Genomic DNA, 24,776 nt, shown 5'->3' on the forward strand with positions numbered 1-24,776 from the left:
ACTTATTTTACAAAGATTGAAGCTTTGAGGTCTCTTGGTTTGGAAATACCTGTGTGCGAAATGATTACTCGAGATCACAAAAATACTCCCTCGTACACGTTGCTAGAGTTGCGTCATATTACACTCTGTGCAAATACTTCTATTGTGAAAAATATCGCTACCGTTATTTTAAAAATTGTTCTACAGTGTAAGTATTATTTATATTCAGAGTTTTTGCAAACGTAATACACAATGGCCTGATTTAAACATGATCAACCCAACCACGAAACGTATAGAGAAATAAGTAGAAAAAGAAAAATTCGAGGACAAAAGGGCTGCAGTATACATCCATGCGTCCCACTACTGTGCCCACGTACGCTCCCAATATATCGACGACGTTGATGATCGATCGAATAGCACGCAAGAGCGCTTCTTGATGCAAAACGCCCAAAGCGGTCCACCCAAGTATAGCTAAATTGTTCCAGTAATGAGGCGCGCTGCTGCCACCGATGCGTGAACACACAAGGCCAATGGGTAATTACGTCGTCGGTCAACCCTCAGCCATCCCTCTGGCCATCACGATCACCACTGGAACCACCAATGGCTCCTTCGTATCTCCCACTTGCAGCCAAAAACAATAATTTCGGCCAATTTACGTTCACCCCCAGGAATTTCATTCTCGATCAGTCAAGGCTCGATGCTGAAGATTTTTTTTTTTTTTCTACGTTAACTACGTGACCGTTGTAAGTCATAATATGTTACCAAAAGAAAACCACTTCTTTTCCAAAAACATTCGTAAAGATCCACTGATGTTCAGTCTTGCAGTTTTCTTGTTGTGATACATAAATCTGTAACAAATTACACAGTGGCATTTAGATGATTTTCTAGAGATGAGAATTTTTCTTTGAAAATGCAAGTTATAGCTCAGGTACATAAATAAACATGAAGATTTAAAAAAAAAAAAAAGATGCTACAGACCTTATTTAGTTAGAGAACCAAACCTAACTTGTAGATATTTTGTTTGAGACATATTATGTTATATTGCATATGATTCAGACTTAGTGTATTCTACGATGAAACAAAAATAGGTAATCAAAGAAATAAAATTTATATTGACCCCATAAAAAGATTAGTTTGTATATTTTATAAAATCATTGTCAAATTCAACTGAATGTTAATGCACGCTCAACATTAATCGGACAATTTTCGAAGGTCTGACAACACGTTGACTCGTACTACTTTCGCGCATGTCATAAACTTTGTACTTTGTACTTATTTGCGTTTTTATCATGCGTTTTAAATTTCATGCATGCGTTACATTGTAGAAACAAAAAAAAGAATAATAGTATTTACTTAACAACTGGAACAATAATTAAAACTTTTAAAATGAAAATTCTCTAATGGTGCACCCGGTAGCGAAGGTAAATTAAAAACGTCAAATAAAAATTTTACATTAAACGGGAGCATAAAAAGAACTTATTTCCCAACGTAAATTTTTACATTGGCCTCTGCCAAACCGATAAAATAATATTTCTTGTTAGCAATGCAGTCAACGCGCAACCGTTTTCCATTTTAGCCTCATCCATTAATTAAAAAGACACTCGACACCGAAAATTATTCACCAATTTTTGGCCAATGCGGCGAAATACGAGGCACCGCGCCTTGCGTAAGAATTTATCGGCAGACGGAGGCCGTCGGTTTTGCGTGGAAAACGAGCCACAGCCGGGACAAACAGGAAGTATCGAGAATTAATTTTTCTCCGTGTCCTGCGGTTGTATCCTGGAATCGAAAAAAAAAAAAAAAAAAAGGAAAAACAAATAAACGTGTAGTGCAGCGTGGGAGAAGATAGAGAGGGAGGGATTTAATTGACCTCGTTTCTTCCTCTCTCTCCTTTCTCTTTGTCCTCTAAACTTTTCGGGAGCTCCTCGTTTTTTAAACGGCTGGGACGCGCTGGGCCTAATTTGTTACCAAAGTCGGATCCCGGCACTTTGTATACAGTGCACACAGAGACACATGGGTGAGGGTACGAAGAACGAAGGTGTACGTGTCGATCGATGGCTCAACCATTGCTCGCCGTGCGCCCTGTTTGCTTTTAATATTTGCTCCAGAATCCGAAACGCGACAGAATGAATATCGCACACGTACACAAAGGTGGTGCAGAGGGAAAAAGAAAGAAGAGCTGGGAGAAAAAGAGTGTATATCGTTAATTGCCGAGGGAGGATGCCATCATTGTTTTTTTTTTCCCCTCTTTGCGGCAGCTGAGGAATTTCTACTTTTGTGTGGTCTGTTTCGTTACCTTCTCCATTTTTTTTTTCCTTTTTTCTTTTTTTTACTTTTTTTTTAATTCTTCTGGAAAACACAGCAGCTTTAGTCGGTGGTGGGATCCACATCGCCAAGAAAAATTCGCGTCTCGGACGGAGAGAAGTAAAGAAACGAGGCGGTCTACGGCTAATTCCGTATACTGCAGCCAGTCTCCTGCTGTTCCATCCTGGTTGTCTCTTTTACTAGTTTCTTTTGCCTGTTTTTTCTTTCAGCTTTCCTCGTCTGTGGTATTTGCGTTGGAAAACTCAGACGGTGAAGTCCGTAAGCTTGTGCTCGTCGATTTTCTCAAACCTCGAGAGATGAAGGCAGAAAAATTATCGCTGGTTCTCGTGGGGAGCGTTTTTTAGATTGGAAATTAGATTTTTGTCTTTAACCAATAGAGTTGAACTTAAAGAATCTTTATTTGTCGGTGGAACGTAACTCGTGATTCCAATCGAAATATTTTATTGATGATAAGTTTTATTAGCTCAATTCGTTATTTGTACAAACAGGAAATTCCATTCCTATTCTTGACTATCCACGCTTGTAAGTCTTGGACGGATCTTCGAAAAATTCCTTAACCATTCGAATTACCTCATCCAAAAGTCTTTCACTACAAAAAAAAAAAAAAAAAAAAAAAAAAAAAAATCATCCTCTTTTTGTCAATCGAGACTTTTAGGTAGGGGAAAATTTATGCAATAACATCTATGATAATAACGCGACTTAAGTTATACTATTGCATACAGAAATAAGTACATTTAACAACGTAAAATAAATGATATCAAAATAATATATAATCACCTTGCTATGGTCTACGAAATACTGTTCAAAGGTGTACAACACATAGTTAATAGGTAGTATGCAGTGTAATAACACGCGACAAGTCGACGAATTACAGAAACGTAATATTCAACCACCAAATTGCTGATTAACTACCAATTTGACGTTATCAAATTTAAGAGGCAAACGTAACAGTAACTTTGGAAAAGTAAGTCCTTGAGAGCGACAAACAGTTTCTAACGAATAAAAACATAATTTACTGGTTTGTAGGACACATCTACGAGCTCCGCCCTTTACTTCGAAGTTTGGGCGTAGTACTTACCCAACACAGCTAGATGTAATCATGTAAATGAGTAGACATTGCAGTCCATGAATAGCTGAAATTTAGAATTTTAAACAGAAAATAAGAATAAAATAAAACAATTACTAATATTACTGTTGTTATTGATAAAAAATGTAATACCGAATGAAATTTTTATTTAAAAAAATAAATATTTTCCATAAAAATCTTTGTAATTACATGTCACTATAATTATTATCAAAAAACAAAACAAAATAAATTAAAATAGAAAATCCATAGCAGTAATTGGTTGAGTTCTGGAAATGATTTTCTTTGTTTCAATCGATGATTGGATATCAAAGTAAGAAAGAAACTTTCCCTTTTCTTTTAAATTTGACTTTATTTCCTTAATAGAAACATTAACAACAAAAACACAATTTCACAGTGTAGAAAGTTTACCCTACGCATTTCATTTTTTACGTTTTTATAGATAGTACAGTAACTGTTTATTCGGTGTACAGACAAATCAGACATTTGGTTGCTTGGTACAAAGTAATAATATAATACTCTTTACTTAAAAGCGTCATCGTAAAGACTTGAATTTTTTATACCAATTACATATACCTTACAGTCTATTTCATGAAACGTTTTTTTCTGCAAATGTAAGAGTGATACGTTGCCAGGTAAGGTATTTATAAAATAAAAATAAACAAAACAAACATGCGTTAAATCGAAGTCAACCGATCGTTGCTTGGCTCCGCCAAAGTGTTTACTCTCTACATAAATAAAATTTATTTACACATATCAACAATTTATTCATCGTTATTCGGCTAAAATGTCCCAATGGATCGATACAACTCATATATATATATTTATATACGTACGTTTTTCTTTTAAATATACATGTACCCATTTGTGAAACTTCACTCGACAAATCGTTTTCGTGTTACATATCGTCAGTCTAACAAGATCGCTCATTTTGTTTTTTTTTCCCCCCATTTTTTAGTTTCGTAACGCAACAATTTAGTCACTCCGGAAAGTCGAAATATTTACAATCTTAATTCTAGAGGTTAATGCGCACTGCTCTCGTAACTCGACAACGCAAGACGATGGGAATGGGATCGTGTTTTAATATCGTGCGACGTCAAATGATTGTGGCTGCGATGAGAAGAGGGTACAGCCCTCGAGTCATCGCAATTTCCTGCTCTCCATTGTACACTTGCGCAATGAAAACGCCAAGTCCAACTTACCCCAGGCTACAGCCGTTTGTGTAATATGTTTCTTTTCACGCAGTAATAAACAAACAAAAAAGATCAAGGTAAAGAAAGGCAAAATATTTCGAATGAAAAGAGACAATAAGAAAACCCCAAACAACTTTTTGGCATGATTTATTTATGCTCTTAATATTAATAAAACGTAAGCTACGATTTCTAAATGCCGATTCCTGGACTCGATAGTCAGCTCTCAAAACCCAACCACAATGACTCTTTGTTCGGAGGCTTACTAACTTTCTTTAGCCAAAGTAGATAGAGTATGGATACGAGAAAAAAAAGTCAATTTCCTGCAAATAAGAAAATGAAATAAAAGAAGTTTGTTGAACTCGTGCACGTACACGTATACGGTAAAACCGAAAATACTCATAGCAACGGCAAATCCACGTCACACCACACAAAGGCTCTTTCGCAGACGCATTCACACATTTTCTCGCTTTTCTTTTTATTTTCATCACCGTCTCAAACTCACGCGTGTATACAATATTCATATATACGTATACTGGACACAGTGTCGTGGGGGGATAAGAGGGTAGTTTGGGAAGATATTGGGTTCGGAGTGTTAATAACACCTTTTTGTCCACATCTGTATGTCCCGACACGCGTCAGGTATACACATGGTATCCTTCTGTTACTCACCATATCCCGAGGGCGTACACATATGTGCATACGCGTGCTCGCTCGGTATTCGGGAGATATCACGGGAAGGGAGTAGAGCGCGCGGTATAATTTAAGTTTACGAGCCACGAAACAGCTCGCACGAGTCTCTGTCACCGCGGGATGTGTACGTGCGACCCAGGCAGGCGCAAACACCACCAACTTGGGCGTAAAATCGCCGAATTGCCGAGAGAAAGAGAGAGAGAGAGCGCCAGGTCACTAGTTGGATCCTCGAGTGCGCACTTTTCCCTCTCTCTGTCCGTTCGCATGTGCAAGCCTTGATCCACTGTACACCGCATTCTGGTCGCGCAGCCCCGGTAATCATACATACGAGAGACTAGCTCGACGTCCGATCCACACACACGCACATTTATATTATATCTTTATATAATCCAATGCTTAACATTACAGGTAATCTCGTCCTTTATTTTTTTTTCCGCTCGATCAACTTCATTTCGCGCACCCGCTACGTACGTACTTTTTTTTGCTGTCGTTTGTAGTAACCCTCTTGTGCTGGACACGTGATCGCTTCTGCTCTCGGTCCCGTGTTTTTTTTTAAACTTGGGTGGATGGCAGCTGGAAGCTTTACACCGAGGATATGTACAAAATGATGAGCGACACCAAAAGACAGCTCGATGATAGAATAGGTCCGGCCGTGCCCGTTTGCATAGCTTCCGGACGCTCACCTGCAACACACACAAGATGAAAAGTTGGCCCCTACACATTGAGATATTGGCCTCGAGTACCACACAGAGGGGACGAAATTGGGGGGTTATTGGGCGAGGGTTGATGGAAGAGGAGGAGGATGCACGCGCCGCGCTATATATCTCTGATGGATGACTCGCTGCTCGGAGGGGGGTGGGCTATTGTGTGGTGGTACAGGGGAAATAGCTGCTGCTGCTGCTCTCTGCTGTCAACGTCCGACCGCCAATATTGGCTTTGGAAAATTTGTTTTCTTTCTTTGTCGATGTTGACGTTGTAATATCGCGTAGTTCGGGACTGTGTGGTTTCGGGGAAAAAGTGCCCACCCCCCCCTTCCCCCATTGTAAGTGAATTGGATTACGTGACGGCGCAAAAAGCGTGATTAGTACCTTTCATCGGGGAAGGATAAGCGAGACGAATCACCTACGGCTCCGGGTGATTTCTCGGTCGTTAAGAGGGTTGAGTTTAACTTTTTCTTGCTTGCTGTTTTTCCTTTGCTTGTTTTTTTCGGAATTTTACGAAATAAAGTAAAACGGAAACATTTATTGGGATTACCTTCAATTTGTCAATATCTAAACGAAATTAATACAAGTTGAGTTACATTTTTCAAAACTTACAACTACGGCTAAGTGAAAGCTGGCATTTATTCTCGTATACGTATGAAAAAACGCAAATCAATCGTAATAGTATTTCGTGAGTACCGTCGCTTTTTTCGGTCGTCAGTTACAAAGTCAACGGTAATGCTTTTACTGTATGTGAAATTGTATTTTTATAACGAAACAAAGTGACTTTATTGTAACAACAACAAAAAATAATAACAATAGGAGCCAAAACTGAGAGAAAGTTTGTTATGTTTTATCTAAATAAAATGGTGTGTACAAAAAAAGATTCGTATATTTTAAATTTCGTTAGTGGAAAAAGAAAGAAACGGAAACAACTTGCTACCAACCGACTTTTTTGTTTATTTATTTATTTATTTTTTTTAAATAAACAAGAGTATTATCAATTATTGAAAAACGTTTTCTATGAGTATTGTGTGAGCTGTTATTTCATGCGTTGCACGATCATTTAGCAATGAAAAAATTTCAATTTGACACGCTGCGATCAAGAAACTATCAGTTATCTATACTAATGTATCAAACGATCGTAAATTTTCGTGGTTACAGTAGAGCATCTCTAAGCATAACGTAACAAAGTAGAAAAAAGCATAGGAAGAAGAATACCAAAGCGAATAAAAGGAACAAAATGTAAATCGATAAAGTCAATGCACGATATTTGAGTGTCTTTCTCGAGGTGCTCTCGCCAGCTGGTATTGCAGGGAAAAATCCTTTCCCATCCGTATTTTCCATATCGTCGAGGCAATGGCGTCACCTCACGTGTACTGCCATTTTGAATGAAATTGCTCGTACAACGCTCAATTCTGTACTCACTTTACACGACAGTCGCTTCGAATTTTCCGAACAAATCGCTGGTATTTCGATTCTTCGTTTGTTTCGTTTGGAATATTGAACGTGGCGACAAATTTGTCGACGTTCTCGCAATCAAAAGAGTCATTCATCAATTCTACCGTAGCAGTAAAAACACAATCACGAAAAGGATGATACGATTCGTACAAAAATGACATGACAATTGTATGAATTCATTAGAAGGTAATGATCAAATTCCACTACAATTGACTCTTTGTAAGTTACTAAAAAAGTAAACTATTTTTTCAGCTAATTAGAACTGATTCCCTTCATTTTGTTCATACGACTAATGTGATTCGTGAAATCTACATCATTTTCAGTACCATCAGATTGTAAAGTGTAGGCAAATGTATCTTTCCTAGAAAATGGATACGCCTAAGACTTTGGAATGTAACTTCCGGTAACCTGGTTAATACAAAAAGAATCTGTACGAAAAGAATTTTTGCAAGTAAGTAGTTTTAAATGTAGATGACAAAAAACTGTTGACTAAGCCCTGAAAAATCCACAGTAGCTCGTTTCGATGTACATCGCATAGCTATAGTAAGTCCCCTTGTTCACGTTCAACTTCATTGTCTATGTACATTGATATATAGTACTTGTATGCACATCAAAGTCATAATCAACAATGAAGTACCCTTTTTTACTTTGGTGATCCCCATCAAAAGCTACAAAAACAAACAAAATTTAAATACAAATCGATACGTGCTCGTATAAATTCAAATTTTGTCACTTGAACTTTTCATCCATTGTCCATCAACGATGGAGTATAAAATCAAGCAAACATATTGTCACAGCAAGGCTGGTCAAGCTCAATCAAATCACTCCATCACTGGACACCTTGACTTAGCTACAAAAACCAACGACAGATTCGTATTGCAAATCAATCAAATCGTGTGGCATCTCTAGTACAAGGATTTACAGGATCACTTTAAAAGGAATCTTTTATCTTTTATCTCGGAGCTCCAGAAATCCCAACTCAAAGTTTTACCAAACCCCATTCCCCAGAAGCCATGTATATACACTCTCTGAGTCAAATACACAATTAGACGCTCAGCACGACAGACATCACAAAAAATCCATGCATAAATTCATGGGGTCACCCGAATTTTTATTATTTCCAATCAAACAGTTTTACATCCGGCAAATCGTCTGGAAAAGCCAAAAAAGCGCTCGCATAATCCGCAACAAAATTTTTCCATCTCCCACAGATATCCGCGTAAGCTTCCAAGTTCTCTTTATCTCCTCCCTTTCCTCCTCTGGATGTATACAAATCAAGACCGAGCGAAAAATCGTACAAAGGCATCCCCGGATCTTCTCACCCCCCCCCCTTTCCACCGAATCTTTGAAAAAACAACAGAACGTCCATCCATCTCTCGCAAGCGGGTCAAAACTGTTGGGATGTATCCCCATCGCGATGTATACGTACCCAAGCGAAACACCGTATACACACAGACACGCCCACGCATTATGCTAATGCGCGCCAGACGCGGGCCCGCAAAGTTTGCCCTCCTCTTACCCCCGGCGTCTGAACGTGAATCGACGTCAAATCTACTAGTGGCGCATCTCATTCTTCCGCGCGCCCTGGAAACTTTATTCGTATTTTGCATTCCCTCTGCCAAGCTCGGTCGAGGAGGTCGAGATGCAGTAGCTAAGGAATGAAGAAGAAAAAAAAAAAAAAAAACAACCACGAGGCAGTCTCGGAGAGAAGACGACCCTTTGCGCGGGAGGAATTGAAAGATGCCTCGAGGAACTCCTTCTGTTTATGAGATATCTCTGTGTTGCCGCATCAGCTCCACGGGTGGTGGGACGATGGATTTAATTAACCCAGGTCCTTTTTTTTTCTCTCACCCCCGGGTAGAGCTACTTCTTTTATTTCTACCTCCTCTGCCATTGTCGTCGAGCTCGATCTCTTCATTCACTCCGGCATTGTTGGAGGGTCTCAACCCAGGGACGAAGACGAATATCTTTTTTTTTTTTTTTATTCTCTCTTTCGTGAGCCGTTTCCCAGGGGGATATCCTTAATTGGGATCTTTTTTTTTTTTTTTTTTCAGGGGTGGGTGAACGAGCTTTCATTCGACCGTGAAATGTTGCAAGCGTTCAAACGGGGTTAAATAGTTTCTTTTATGACAATTGAAATTTTACTACCTCTGATGTTTGATAAGTCCTTATTGTGGAGCAAAGAGGATGGAGGAAGCCCTTGTGTACTCCTCGCGACACGAAGGAAGCAGAGGCGGGATTGGGGTCGACTGGAGAGCCACGGACTCAATTTATCCGTACGATTACTCGGTCACCGTGACGAGGAAGAAAAAGAAAAAAAAAAAAAAAAAAAAGAGAGAAAAGAAGCAGAAGAGCGAGAAATGACATACCGGATCTCGCGTCATCCGCAGCAGCGTGGCCCGAAGATGACTGCGCGCAGATAAGAGAGGAGGGAATATAAACTGCCGGCGCGAGGACAACGTTTTTTCTGCAAAACAAGTCAGAACGCAATTCCCGTCGCTTCCGGCCACACCCGCGCCGTGTGGTCATTCCTTTGGACTTTGCTGCCGTTTCTTGTCGCTAAATTCTATAGCTCGATGCAGCCAGACATGTGGAAAAAAGGGTGGAAAGATGCACGCAGGAATTTTCAATTTGAAGCTACACAAGCTAGCCCTTTCATCTTTTTCCGGGGGGTCAAAGCGGGTCCGGGCGCTTCGGTGATATTGATATTGCGGGCTACTTTGAATGTATTTTCTTTACACTTTTTTTTCGCAAGTACAAAAAGCCCTGCGATCTAGATTTTCCAAAACCGGTTCCAGCCACTAAAAAAAATAAATCCAATCAATTAATCAACATCCACGTGGGTTTTTATCCGCAAATGACAGTCGGGCATCCAAAAAAAAAAAAAAAAAAAAAAAAAAAAAAACCCAATTCCTCCGTGTTTTTCAAAGCTCTCCGAAAAAAATTGACACAAAATCCCATCTCCAAAAAACCCAATTTCCCCACTTGTTCCATAGCTCCGAGAGTACCAGATATCGTTTTCCATTTCGCGGTGGCAAAGCCGCGAACCATCGGCAGATGATCCCGTGGAGAAACAAAACTTTTTCAATCAGCCAGCGTGGGATGTGCTTGCAATGAAAAAAAAAAAAAAAAAAAAAAAAGTTAAAAAACTCCCCCGGCCTACGCTTACCCAGCCAAGGGCAACAAATCCTTTTTTTCGCGAAGCACGTGTGTGGCTGTACCACCAAGTCAAATGGATCTATTAGCCAAGAGGTGGGCGCGCGACACGCAAACAAACCGTAGTCGAATGTACGTACAACGGCAGCAACACAGCAGCGCCCACCCAATGTACAGCTCGGGGAGTGTCCGAGGGCCGATAATAGCTCGCCGGAGCGAAACAAAAGCCAGCAGCGGCGCACTTGATTTATATACGTCGGGTGGGTCGCACAGGTGGTGGCAAGGGTATGAGCATTACAAGGACAACACGAGAAACAGAGAAGGGTAGGCAGAAAAAAGTATATCATTGGTATACGTACCAGTGAGCACGTGGACCCTGATCGAGGAGACGTTGGCGTTGCTCGGCTTGCACTTGTACTCCCCGGAGTCGCCGGGCTGGGCCGCCTGTATGAGGAGCCACGAGGTCGTGACGTCGCTGCCCTTCTCCGTGATGACCGAGACCCCGCCCCTGGGACTGTCGTAGCTCATGACCGCGTCGTTGTAGTACCAGAATATGAAGGCCGGGGGCTCCCAGCTGAAGTGGATCGCGCAGGTCAGGTTTATCGTGCTGCCCGCGCCCACGTAGAGCTCCGGGCCGCCGAGTATCGTCGCCGTGGGCACTGCACGTTGCGTTGGACAAACAAAGCAAACAAACACACGCGCGCCAGAGCACGTGCGGATCGTTAATAAGCGTAGGCTGTTTGTCGATGGTGGTCGTGGGAAAGGGGGGAATTTTTTTTTGTTTTTCTTTTCGAATCGACGTGATGGATGAGGGGAGGTCTCGGTCTGTTTGAGTTTGATCCAACTGTTTTGTTTGCTCTTGCCGCGTGTGTACCCACTTGGCTCGTCGAGCTATAGGTGAGCGGTGGATCAAGAGGGGGGGGGGGGAGGGGGTGAACAAAAATTATACTGTACGAGACCAAGGATCTTTATCGCTATTGGGACTCGGTAGGGCTGCACGAGACACCAAGGGTTATCTGGATGGTGTCGTGGTTTTGTCCGTGTCACAAAATTACTTTGCATTCGGATATAATATAGTATACGAGTATATTTATTTTTATTCCAAATTAGACGTAGTGCATTTTTCATCCGCTACGCGGCGTACCGTCGCGGCGCCCGCGCCAGTAAACCCGCAAGAGAGATGATTGAGCTCAGTTTATAAGTTGCTCTTAATCATCCTACTTCATCAGTCTGTGTTGAAAGCCTAACCGACATCTTCCTTTAGTGGGAATCGATAAGGTTCAGATCATACCAAATGATGACTGTAGGACTCGGTGGGCAATCCCTCTCAGGACGAACCCGAACTAAACAATCGGCAAGTCCAACGAAGAGGGGCCAACACCAGAGCCAAGCTCATTCGGTATAATCGCAAATTAATGCAAAGATAATTCCCAACCCCTTGTTCATCTCGTGATTAATAAGATGACAACTATCAATCCTTTCTGCAGAAGACCTCAATAGTGGCCACGCGGTTAGACACTTAGTCATTGCATCTACTAAATTACCATTCGTCTAAGCATATTAATTGGGTCAAAAATGCCAGTGCGCAGTAAATGGGTCATTTACCCCTTACGTGTGATTCGATTTCAACTTAGGAGTTTTGTCTAGCGTTTCGAAATAATAATTGAGACAATATGAAGCATAGGGCTTTAAGTCGACATCAAGATTGTTTTGGGGAGGCCATCCATAAAGTACGTGATCGAGGTAAGGGAAGGGGACGTTTGACAAAAGGCTGTACTGAGCTACGTGAAGGAATGGAAAGGTCAATAAAATGAGTGAGCAGGTTTGACTTTGGGATCCCTCATAATACTAATCTTCATGTATATTGAATGTTTCCCCAAAAAGAAAGTTTTATTGATAAAAAAAGTTAATAACGAAACACTTGAATCATTATTATTTTTTTTTTATTTTCACGAAAATATTCATCTCAAACAATAAAAACAGCTACGTTGTGATGAGGTTGAGAAATGGTGGGATATAGTAGGGTATAAAAACAGCTACATTGAGGGGTAGGTAAATTTCGGCTAAAATTAGACCACGTAGTTAGTGGACATCCCTATGTGAAAGTAAATAATTTGAATAGTAAATTGTATATGTTTAAGTGACCTCTGAAAATAAACGCTACAGAAACAAAAGTTGTGAGAACGTTACTAATTATCTTTCACATCTTATGGAAAATATTTTGAAGAATAATTAATTTATTATTTTATAATTCTAAAAAGATTGATTCTTCTACTTGCTTTTAACACAGGCACTGCCATCAACTAGCACAGCCACTATGAATAGTTAAAATGAAATATCCGCGAGCTAATATGTCAGGAAGATTGATTTGTTATCGTGTTTACCAAGATCTTAGTTCCTATCTTTACCTTGTTTTGTGTTCGTACGTGGGTTAATTTAATCCGATACAATCTAAAGTTATCAAATTTTTAAAAGCTTTATCTAAAAATGCAAATACAACATTAGCATACTAATAAAAGATAAAGTATTGATGAAAAGAAGCTGCAAATGTTTTTTCTCAAATTATAAAATATTAATTTGTGGACATTTTTAATTTTTGGCAAAATTTATTGAATCATAATTTAAACCAAGAATTTAAGATAATATAGAGACAAAACAAGATCGGATCGTATCAAAAGAAAGAGATATAGCATTTTTTTTATTTGTTTTCAAGTTTTCAAGAATAATATTATATTTTGATGAGTTTTGTATTGTCCCGACTCTCGTGCAGCCCTAGAACTTGGCATATTGATACGCGTGAATAAATTAATTTTGCGAACGTTTTACTTGTATTACTTTGATAATAATGACAGTTTTTCACGATAAAAACATGAATCATGTTTTAACTACTTAAAAAAAGAGCTCTTGCATTTGATTGAAAGTTAGTTGACTGATGAGACTTGTTTTAAAAAGTTGAAAGACGAAGTATAGAATCGTCTTTATCACCATAAGCTAGATGTACAAAAGTTGAAATGTAATGAATTTATTACTTTTTTACATTCTATTTTCGTTGTTAACACAGCTTTTTAAATACTTTTACGGTAATTATAGTTATTTAAATATCAGATTTCCTATAAATTAGATGAGTTGGAAAATATTTCTTGTAGTTGTCTGCTGCATAATACCGAAGTATCTGTAAGGTCAATGATATTCATTCCAATGAGTTCCAGATAAGCTTTTAACTGACAATAGAGGATTGAATACATAAATATTCAAAGTGGCCTTACGTTGTGTAAGCATTTTTTTACATCATTTTGCATTAGATTTTATTTTATTAGCTAATGAAATTTTTTTTTTTTTTGGTGTAAAAGAGGGATGTTATAAAAGTCTATTCGACAACAACAATTCCAAAATTTTTTTTATTACGATTACTGTAAAATAGTTATAAGTCCAGTTTTGTATTTTAATATGTCTTATATAGCGATGGAGTTGAAATAATAATATCATTAATTATACACTTAATCTATAATTAAAATAATTTGTTATGTTGTTTTTTAACTGACCAAAATATCTCTTTGGTAATGATATTGAACAGCGCTCATGTGGCGAACACTGAATCTGGAATCTGTGTCCTACCAAGGGTGCGACAAATGTCTAAAAAATTACGAAAAATGCCCCGAGGTAGGAGAAAGTATTTTTATTGCTATTACTGTTGTTATTTAGTTAAACATCAAAACACGCAATTGCTTTAATATCATTAAACTTTTAGCTATTGTTCCAAAAATAATTGTTTTTTTTATGACGAAATTCTAAATTACAGGAAAAGTGATTATTATTGATGTCTTATGATAAATTACATGTTAATTACACATATGGTTTTTTGTTTGTATTTGTTTTAAGGAATTTTCTTTTTGTTTTCATTTTGTGTACAGGGACATGATAAATGTTTATCTGAATAACGTCAATTTCAAAATTAGTTTAAGTCAAAAATGTTGATTATAAAACAAAAAATGAGAACAAAAAACTTTAAAAATGTTAATGATATAAAAAATACGAGCTATATGTTCGTCATGTAATTGTTAATGCAAATCTGTGTAAAATCTATAGTTTTTGTTCAACAACTTCATTTACGTATCAACATAATATCCAAGTAAATAAACATTAATAACCATTACGGTGATGAAAAAATTGAAAAGAGCTCGTCTGACCTGTTATTGAGTCATACTACTGAAACCGCCTGATTCATTGTTTTCATCGTGAAAAAACTACTGTAAAGTGTGCATGATGATATGATTCGACTTACCAACGACGTTGAGGTAGTACTGGTGGGCTTTGACGGGAATCGTCGAAATCTGACACTCGTAGATGCCCTCGTCACGCTCTTGGGCCCACTTGATCGACAGAGTCCACTCGGACCACTCGTTACTCAAGCCCGTGTTCGGTTTGTGCAGCGCCTGAAACCGCTCGTCGCTCGTGTATGTGTACGCCCCCGCTGTCAAGATGTGGATGTCCCGATGTCTCACCCAGGACACCTGCACATGAGAATTCGACGTGTTACTGTTAGTCGAGTGTTTTGGAACTCGGGTACATTTGAATACAACTGGGCTTTGATTATTTCTCTCGCGTATGACTATGTAGTTTGGAATTTGCGTTTTGGGTGTTGATTAAAGCAAATCTCGGTTGGGAGCACGACGAATTAGTTTCTGCCCAACTACATGTATGCTCGCGGCAGGATCATGAATAGAGATTGTACAGTTTGTCTCGATGATGCAAATAGAACGCTGAAGTTACTTTTCTTTTTTTTTTTTTTTTTTTTTTAGGAAAACTGTTTTTTACGAAGAATAAAAATTTTGCTCATCTTTGAGAGAGAGAGAGAGAGAGATGGATTTTTTTAATATTCGAGTTTGAGGAAAGTCTGGGTTTCTAAATCTTATCACGGGGTCTGAGTGTCTTAGCGTTATCATCCTTCACTATACCTCGAGCTCCTTTTAATTGTGGACATTCTAATTCCAAGAGCTGAAAATATCACTGTTACACAACTTCGTCTGCGCTCTATTTCTAGATAATTTTAATTTTAAATTCAGAGACACGGTAACTGTGGATTGATTTTTACTTTATTTAAAAAGTACGGATGAAAAAATTTTCCCTCGTACTAATATGGAAATACGAGTAGTTGAAGTAAATATAAAAGAGTAACTCCAAACGACTGGGTGTTCCAGCGCCACTGCCCATACTACTAATAATGCAAAAACAAAATTAACTCCAGAGTTCACGATTAAGTTGAAACTTTTGCAATATTTAATAACAACAACAATTTTCCTGCTCCAATGAAAAAAAAAAAAAAAAAAAAAAAAAAAAACTCACCACCGCACGCCAGGATATTTAATAAAAGACGCCCTCACCTTGCGAGCCCACGAAATTATTCGATAAACGAGCCAACGAGAGAACTTTCAACCAACCCACCTGTACGTGATCCCCGCCCGTTTTTCCAAAATACCACCCATGCACCGTATTCCCTTGGATTTTTACGCACCGCTGCAACCCAGGCGACACCATCGATACACGCGAACTTTATACCGCGCAAACAAGTACGACGCACACAACTCTCGCTAGCCTCGCTCGTGTCCTCATTTCACATGTCGCGCCCATGCACTTTGAATTTGTATACGGAATAAGTCGCGCGGGAATATCGACGAGGCAGCTGTTCCAAGGATTTTCAAGAATCTCTTATCCCCCCCCCCGGTGCATCGACGTTCCTCCATACCGAGGGACTCGCATTCCGGCCGCCCCTCGTGCCCTTCCCCCGATGCTGCTTTGGTTATTAATACATTCCCCCTTAACGCCGACGTAATCATGTCCTTAAAGGCAAAGCGACAGCCGGTTGATTGATTCTCCTTGAAGCTCGGATTTATTTACTTTTTTTGCGACCGGATGAAAAATAGTGCATCGATTCATCATTGACACGAGGAATATACGCAGGAGAAGCTCTGCTTATTAGTTCATCCCCCTTTCATGTTCCGCTTGTATACAATTTTTGACGTTCAGCAGTGTGTGTTTTTGATAAATTTTGATTAGCAGCTCGAGGATCCTTCCACGGCACTCGGGAGATCACTCGTTGGTGTGGGTACGAAAAAAAAAAGAAGACAGCACCGGGCAAGCCCTTCGATCGCACTTTACTTTTGGATTAAAAAGTAAAGAGCTCGGCCAACCCTTTTCCGATAGTAAAGGAAAATCCCTCATTTCCAACTCGAAACAGGGCTGGCGTTGGAGGTAGATACACGTGCAGAAAAAAAACGAAACGGTGGCCGTGGTTTATCGGGGCGGGAAAACTTTCTTTCATCTCTCGATTCTCACTTTGGAAATGGAGGTCGAGTTGTTTTGCGTGCGCCCGAGTTCGGCAAGGAATGCGGGGGAGGGGAAAAAAAAAGTTTCCTCCAAGACGACGGATTACCCTTGCCGCGCTCGTCGATTCGTGATTTGATGGTTTTACGAGTTTAAAGTGCCGATGTTTATCGAGATCAAAGTTGGCGAGCACCCGCGTGTCGGAGCATCCGAGCAAACTCGCTAAATCAAGCGCGACTGTCGAGATCGATCCGATTGCGCGTTCGCTTGTTGTGTGTTTTTATCTCCACTTGAATTTACTTTTCCAGTTGAAATGGAATGGATTCTTTTTTCTTTTTTTTTTTTTTTTTTTTTGACTTGTATAATTAATTAAATTAAACGTTATAATTAATGGCACGTATTGCCGATTAAGTCGGATCTCGTTGCTGTTTTCGATTCGCTCAGCGAGTCATGAAGGCTCGTTTTCTCACTAAAAGATAGGTATCTGTGCGCCCGTTTATTTGAGTTTTTCCTCGTGTCCGAATTCAGTGTAATGATTGAGTTGCGTAGCTAATGTTCTCGACTTGAATAAATGATGTTTGAAATTAATTATAATCTGATATTAAATGAGTTTTTTTATTTACCGTATCACTTTACGTTGCATCTAGAATTTACATAGAAAAACCACGACCAATAGCGGAATTTTCTATAAATTAGCGTATCAAAAAAACGATGAATGACTAATTTAATGCATAAAAATGTCAAGTTCTCCAACGCCTGGTGAATTTTACACCTTGCCATTTCCGCCTTGAAAGAATATTAACCAAAACTACTCATTTTATAAGTCCAAACCAAGAATTTCATAAGGTATATTTCCTTCCATTGTCAAGTTTCAGAAATCGTATTTCACATCTCATTTATTGGAAGATAAGCTTCCAATTTTTCACTTCGTTATGCTCTCCTCACCCGAGTATGCCTCGGGAGAACGAGATAAAAAAAAAAAAAAAAATCGATCAAAGCGAAGCATCTCCGACACCATTACAGATTTACTTGTGTCAACTCTGCAGGCTTTGATCTGATTCGGCAGCAAGCACATAGTACCTATGTTTGCATGTGCTTGTTTATTGAACATAAAATGATGTTTTTCGGTTTTATTCGCCGATGACCTAGATAATACACGTAAGAATGTATTTACGAGTGTGTGCACGTATTGTGGATATTATAAATGGAATTTTCTTCTGGGGAGAAATAAAAAATGCGCCAATCGCATGTTTGTCATCCTTGCTTTCTCACTCGTGCAGCAACACAAATGTGAAAAATGTAATGTTTTTATAAAATGTTTTTTTTTTTTTCTTTCGATTCGTCATATCTTCATTGGATGGAACTTACGTCAATGCGCAAACAAGGCCATCGTAACTCAAGCATCAACAAGACGTCGCTCCTTTTAGCTGTCAGAGGAAAAATAAGGAAAGAAATCCTTGCGATGACAATGCCACGGAGCTGAATGAGTCTCCATGGCCCTGGCGATAGCTAAAAGTCCCGTTCAAAGTTAGAAAAACAGCGAGTATAAGAACAGAGAAATAAAAAAAATTAAAAAAAAAAAAAAAAAAAAAAAAAAACGGAGGGGAAGACGAACAATCCGAGCTAAACAAAGCAAAAGACGATCGGCAAAGGAGCGCGTAACGTCGTCCAAGAATACCCACAATTACGTGGTTCGGAGGGAAGGAAGAGAGGGAGCACCGTCTTATTTGTTATTCCGTTTCTCGTCGGGCGATCAAAGTCACGTCTCGCGCAGCTGTTGCAAGAAAAGAAAAAAGAAGAAAAATGAAAAAAAGGCGAAAAAGGATATGGCAAAAAACACGACAACAGAGCAGAGAATAGCTTTAATTGCAATTAGAAGAGAAAAAGTCAGGTCAACGCTCCGTATCCCAACCCTCTCGTGCGTTGTAAAAATATCGCAAGTAGCAAGATGGGGAGAAATTACGAAAAGGTGGGAGTTTCGGGGGTAGGATTTAGGATTAAAAAAAACTAGGCTGTAATTCATGTGCAAATGTATATGCAAGACTATATTTTCCTTGTCATATCGTGTATCCTTTGTCAACTAGTTGTTTAGTCGATACATTTGCTTGCACATTTTTACAAAAGTCAATCCTTGGAATCACGCTGATGATTGATTGCCGTTTTCTGCCCACTATATTACAACCTATCAAACTTATTTAGCAAAACTACTCAAAGTTATCGATTTTCCTTTTTTTTTTCTCTTTAAAACTGTAGTATGGGACATTGATCCTGAATAAATATTCTCTTTCACCCTTGAGGGAGATAGAAAAGAACTGCACCCATCTCTCTCTCTCTCTATTAAAAAATAAAATAAAAAAGTGGGCCTAAATATTGTATCGAAGTAAAGTTAACACCTTTACGTCTCGGCCGTTGGGAAATTTCAGATTTCACCAGCTCAGGGGTTGGAAACCCATATTTTGGGCTTCCAAACGAAGAAGATAGGGAAACACTGAAAATTTCATCGGGCCATTTGAACAAAGTACTACTTTCTACTTTCTAAAGCGTCACTCGATCCGATCTACCGACGGAATTAACCCCATACACAACGCGACCAGGGGTGACTTGCGTGGGAATAAGAAAACGAAAAACAAGAAAGGTGGGGGAGAAACCCCGAGACAGCCAATCAACGCAGCCATTGTAAGCACTAATGGTTTGTACAACGAGCACGTTCGCCCACCGCTCGAGCGATTCAAAGCACCAGCTTCGGATAAGCGTGTCTATATATACATACATAACTGTACACCCTCGGTATACAAACAACCAGCTCTATCCCTCTCTCTTTGCGGTTGTAAAACGTTCAGAGCAACCCACTGATCTTCTCCCCCCCCCCTGCCTATCCCTTCGTGTCTCCCTTTGCCCGCACTCTCTTCCTTTTTCACTGGCAGTATATACACACGCGTTTCGGGTACATACATAGAGTATCGTCATACAGATATATCCACGCGCGGGTGGATTACGCGGTTCGCGCCGGTGGTTCTTGCTGCAGCCGGAAATCTCGGTATCTATATGCACACCCGGGATCGGAGATTTCCGAAGCGAGCTCGTTGTATCAGGACGGGAGACCGATTACCTTGAGAGTCCGTGACGGGTGCTCCCTGCGTATACGTTTGCAGGTACACAACAAACCGTATCTCGTGATCCGAAGCTCCCCCCCCCCCCATTAGTCATCCTTTATCCCTTCATACGGTTGTTCTGTTTTTTTTTTGTTTTTTTTTTACTTTTTGCGAGGATCGATACACGTCCGCGTGCAGGTGTACGTATATTTCACTGATGGATCTATTGTATCCAGTGTACCACTTGGTTTTCCCACCACCCGATACGTCTTTATTCCTCTTCGTTTGCGCGTATGTGTATGTTTGCAACCCCATGTCACGTGGATTCTTGGTGTAGCATACCTGCCGTTGTCGCCACAATTTGTTTTCGTTGGCTCTATGTGGTAATGGACGAAATGGAGAACAAGCTTTGTACACATGGACGTGAAACGATCGCCCATTTTGATGTCAATTTAAGATCAATATTGTCACTGCGAGAGTTGGCGGTTCACAGGGAGCCGAAGGAGATCAACGATCGATATTTTCACGGGGTTGGGAGTTTCTTTAGTTAGAGTTACTCAATTCAAAATTTATTAAAGAATGGTTTTATTTTCTTTTGTTACTTGATTTTATTTTGCTCTCATTAATCTACTTATCTACACGTAACTGTATGTTTCAAGTGCAACTAGAAATGTGTTTTAATCCTGCTTAGGGTTAAGAGACAACTTTCTTCTCTGTGTGTGAAACGTAAGACCCATTTCCTTGGATGAAGGCTGGGTAAAATCGTATTCGCTTCCTGCATAAAGTTGGAGGGAAGGATTGACACTGAGTGTCACTTCAATGCATATAGTTTAATTAAAAAAAAGGGTTGATGATTTGTTGGTGGCAGTTGGGACTTAAAATAATTTTCTTTTCTGTAAGTTTTTACACGGGCTGAGGGTATAAAAACTAAAAAAGCACCATGCGTGCCGGGAGCAAATACAGACTAAAAAGGAAGTGAACCATTCACTGCCCTATATCATTTGCCATAGGTACTGAGATTATATTTAATAAGAGGGGTGTAAATATCCTACCGAAGTAAATTTGCTTTTATTGCTCATAAAACAGCATTTCGTTACACCTCACGTAATGTATGTCTCTTCTCTTAGCCTTTGTAGAATGCAATTTTCACGGATATTGACCAGCTTAAGAATTCGTTTTTGCTTCAATTTGCCATGATTTTTTATGAGTAAAAAGCATCTTCAATCATGCTTATAATAGTACGTAATAAATAAACTCGTTGAGTATCAATCTTTTTTTTTTTATTGTAGAAACAAATATCAATAATACTTTAAATTTACCTACTTTTAATTCAGTTGTAAAGAAAAGAATTTTATTTTAAAATTCCAAAAAATAATCATACGGCGCAGGATTCGAACCTGCGTCCTTGAAGGGCGGAAACCTTCATGCTCTTCCACCTGAGCTAGCCAGACATTTTGTTATGTGAGATATTGTTAAGTAAACGTGTCATTAAAACATTTAAACACTTTTCCCAATTGATTGTAAAATGTACGTGGATGGGACGACCTAAAAATTCCTTGGATCTGATTTTGCTCGAAATTCTGATCTTCTGAAAAGATCCAAATTTAATGATCACTCCTATGTCCCAAAAAAACGGATTTGAAAACCCATTTCGAAACGGTTCTCACTTGCAGGGACACGCAAATGAAAAAGGAAATAATGAAAAAGCGACGAATCATCAGTCAAGCGCGAAAAAAGGAAGAGAAAAAAATGCAAGGAAATAAATCGACCTCATCTCCAAGCCGACTTGCAAATTCCTGAAACTCCCTCGTCCGACTGCGGCGGGAGGGGGGGCGTGTCCCCCATATCTCATCCACGAGATCGAGCTAGCCTTCCTTCCCTCATCCACCCAGTCATACATACACGTACACATAATGCCCCACTCGGTCCCGATCAATCAGTCATTGCGACCTCCTCGGACGCGCGGGCGTCGCGCGGAATTTGCATCTCTCCCTTCACCGCCTTGCCAAAGACGACTCGTAATATAATCCCGCGTCCCCCTTTTCCTCCATACTTAAACATCGATCCACGTTATTTCCGCGGTCTTTTATCACTCGCACGCACGTACACCTCCCCCTCAGGGCTTATCTATCTGCGTGACGAGATCTCGCGCTGTACTACCGAGACTAATGTTGAGACAAAGTTGTCGCGGTACTACCCCCCCCCCCCTCTTGAGTGATGAATGTCGATCTTTCGTACAGCCAATCTCTCTTTGCCATCGAATAAATGGATTTTCCGTACGATGTATACGTACGTCGGCGTGTTTCTCACCTCTGGGTGGAAAAATAATTTACAGGCCGCGTGATCGATTGCTCGTGCCATTGGAAAGTTGAATTCGAATGAGGTCTCGTTGGCGCTGTTTATTCTCGACATCGCATTTCTCGTTGCGTTCTTACGAGGACTTGGATTATCATCAATATTAAAACTGGATTGGCTGGTTGACTTGGCTTTTGAAACTATACGCCATTCCAGCGAAAGAGTGAGAAATTTTGCAGCTCCGTTATTGCCAAATGCAAATTAGTATAATATATATTGCGCCATGAAGAGTAACCACGGCCATGTTTGACGACTAATTTACAAATCATCAATCATTGATCTTGTTTGTCGAGCGATGGGAAACTCACTCTTGTTGACTACAATTACGAAAAATACTTTTAAACAACATGTCTGCACCCGTATTTGTGTGCCACACACCCTACACCCCTGTATTCGACGTATGAAAAAAAAAAAAAAAAAAAACTCGAAAAATCGAGCCTGAACCACGCCATTTTTTGAAACTTTGTTTCGCGACCCAATACGAAAGTTCCAATATTACAAAAGTTGCCATCGGAGCCGTATTCGCTTGCGAGAGCAATATACCGAAACGTACCGGATCGATAGGTGTACGGTCCTCCGTATATACATTTCATCCTCTCGCAGTCTGGGTCAAAAAAGTGTGCCCCTCTGTGCGCGCAATTTACACAGTATCCCTGTGTCGTACGGCCGCGGCTTGTGTACACACGCAACACGAAAATTCGATCACGCGCTACACCCACTCACGTACTTTAATGAAACAGCGATAATCAAGCGCGTGTTCGCGTGATAATTACTCCCTCGTCCCGAGTGCCACTCTCGCGTTTTTCGTTATCGCTCCAATTTTCAGTGGCCCCCTACCTCGATCTCCCTCCTTTCGGATGATAATCGAATGAGTCCCGTGTCATCCGAACGACAACGACGGCTACACCACCCAATTGTCGCTCTATCGTATACACGTCGACGGACACGAATATCAATAGAGGTGGCTTTTTCGAGGTACACGGGTGCAGCAGAGTTTTTCGAGGGGACCGGGTACACAAAGCGCCCCGTCAATGCTCTTAATTGATCTCGGTTACGAAAGAGTGTACTCATTGTCCGCGCGCACAATACGAGCCAACACCACTGCCTCCCGTGTGGCTCGAGAGCGGGGAAAATATTTGCGGTGTGTTCCCTCGGCCAATTACTCGAGCATTAGGCAGGGCTTTGGGGGTACGCGTTTTGAAGGAGGAGATCGTTAAATGATGCACGTGCTCGTGTAACGGGAGACAATGACGATGCTTATCCGTCGTCTCGTTGGAGTGGTTTGTGCGTGAAAGTCATCGGGACCAGCATGAAATAAAATTTCGAGTTATTATTCGTGGAGTTAGTATCCCTCTTGATTTCTAATGAGGTTAACAAAAAGATGGGAGAAGAAAAAAAAAACTCACGTAAGAATGAAGCTCATGCAGTTCCATACGGTTTGGAGCCTTGAAGGATTTAAATAGGCCAATGGACTGAATTAAAAGATATCAATGTGAACGTTAACATGCTATAAATTGTCATTGTCTATTAAATATTTTGAGGTTGAACGGAAGCATTAAAAATTGTCTTACAAACGTTTACAAACAAATGCTTGAATTAAGGGTCACGAATGATTCACTATAATACAATTGATAATATTTTGCTGTTATAAAAATTACATGTTCGTTTTTATCTGATCTGGCTGGATCCGGTAGATGCACTAGCTTACGTGGCTAGAATAAATTAATCTGTTCATCACCAGTCCGTTAAAGTTGTCAAACGGAATTAATTTTTCTTTTTAATAATTAACGGTGCAACATATCCAGTGAGTAATAAAAGCACTATTTTGTTAAAATAAAATAAGTCAATTGTTACTTTTATAATTTAATGAACTATATGTTGATTGTTTTGATTAATGGCGTTTGAATTTATTCTATGAATCAACGATTTGGCGAATCTAAGACTAGTATCAATGATAACGGCAGTTTGAACCCTGGATTCGCCACTGGATTTCACGTAGCCTCGAGTCTCTACATGTTTTTTTCTTTTTTTTTTTTCGATATCCCACATTTATTTATGCTAACGGCACCACTGTCGAGAAAAATCTCCAACGAGCCCTAATCCGAGCATTTAAAAGAACGCGGGCAACATTTGAAATTCAAATTCCTCAATAAAAGTATCCCCCGAAAAAAATTATAAAGTAAAATTCAAATTCGCTGAATTATTCCAGGTACTCGGAAAAAAAAGAACAGAAAAAACAACAGCCCTCAACTCTCCCTCTAGATTACCGCCCGTGTAATTAAAACTGGAATATTCCACGTCCACCGAGGGTCTACGCACGGGGGAATTTCACGCGTAAAAAAACTCGCGCGTTCTGGCCCTTGATTTTGTACTTTTTTTTTTTCTTTTCTTTTTTTTCGACAGAGGGTACGTATACACG

The 24,776-nt window shown here is 39.8% G+C and overlaps 1 protein-coding gene across 1 annotated transcript in view; it reads right to left on the bottom strand.

Annotated features, from left to right (window-relative positions):
- Positions 1–5,288: 5,288 nt before the first annotated feature.
- LOC106637415 (cell adhesion molecule 2) overlaps positions 5,289–24,776 on the bottom strand; it is a 60,972-nt gene continuing 41,484 nt past the window's right edge. The window contains exons 3-5 of the mRNA XM_014350183.2: positions 14,872–15,100; positions 10,949–11,248; positions 5,289–5,954 (exon numbers count right to left, since the gene is read on the bottom strand). Of these exons, the coding sequence (XP_014205669.2) occupies positions 5,854–5,954; positions 10,949–11,248; positions 14,872–15,100 (630 nt within the window). The 3' untranslated portion in view covers positions 5,289–5,853. The remainder of the gene's footprint in view (positions 5,955–10,948; positions 11,249–14,871; positions 15,101–24,776) is intronic.

This window comes from Copidosoma floridanum, unplaced genomic scaffold, assembly GCF_036245765.1.
Source record: "Copidosoma floridanum isolate Cflo_tuat_1 unplaced genomic scaffold, Cflo_Japanese_pri ptg000006l, whole genome shotgun sequence".
Taxonomy (NCBI): domain Eukaryota; kingdom Metazoa; phylum Arthropoda; class Insecta; order Hymenoptera; family Encyrtidae; genus Copidosoma; species Copidosoma floridanum.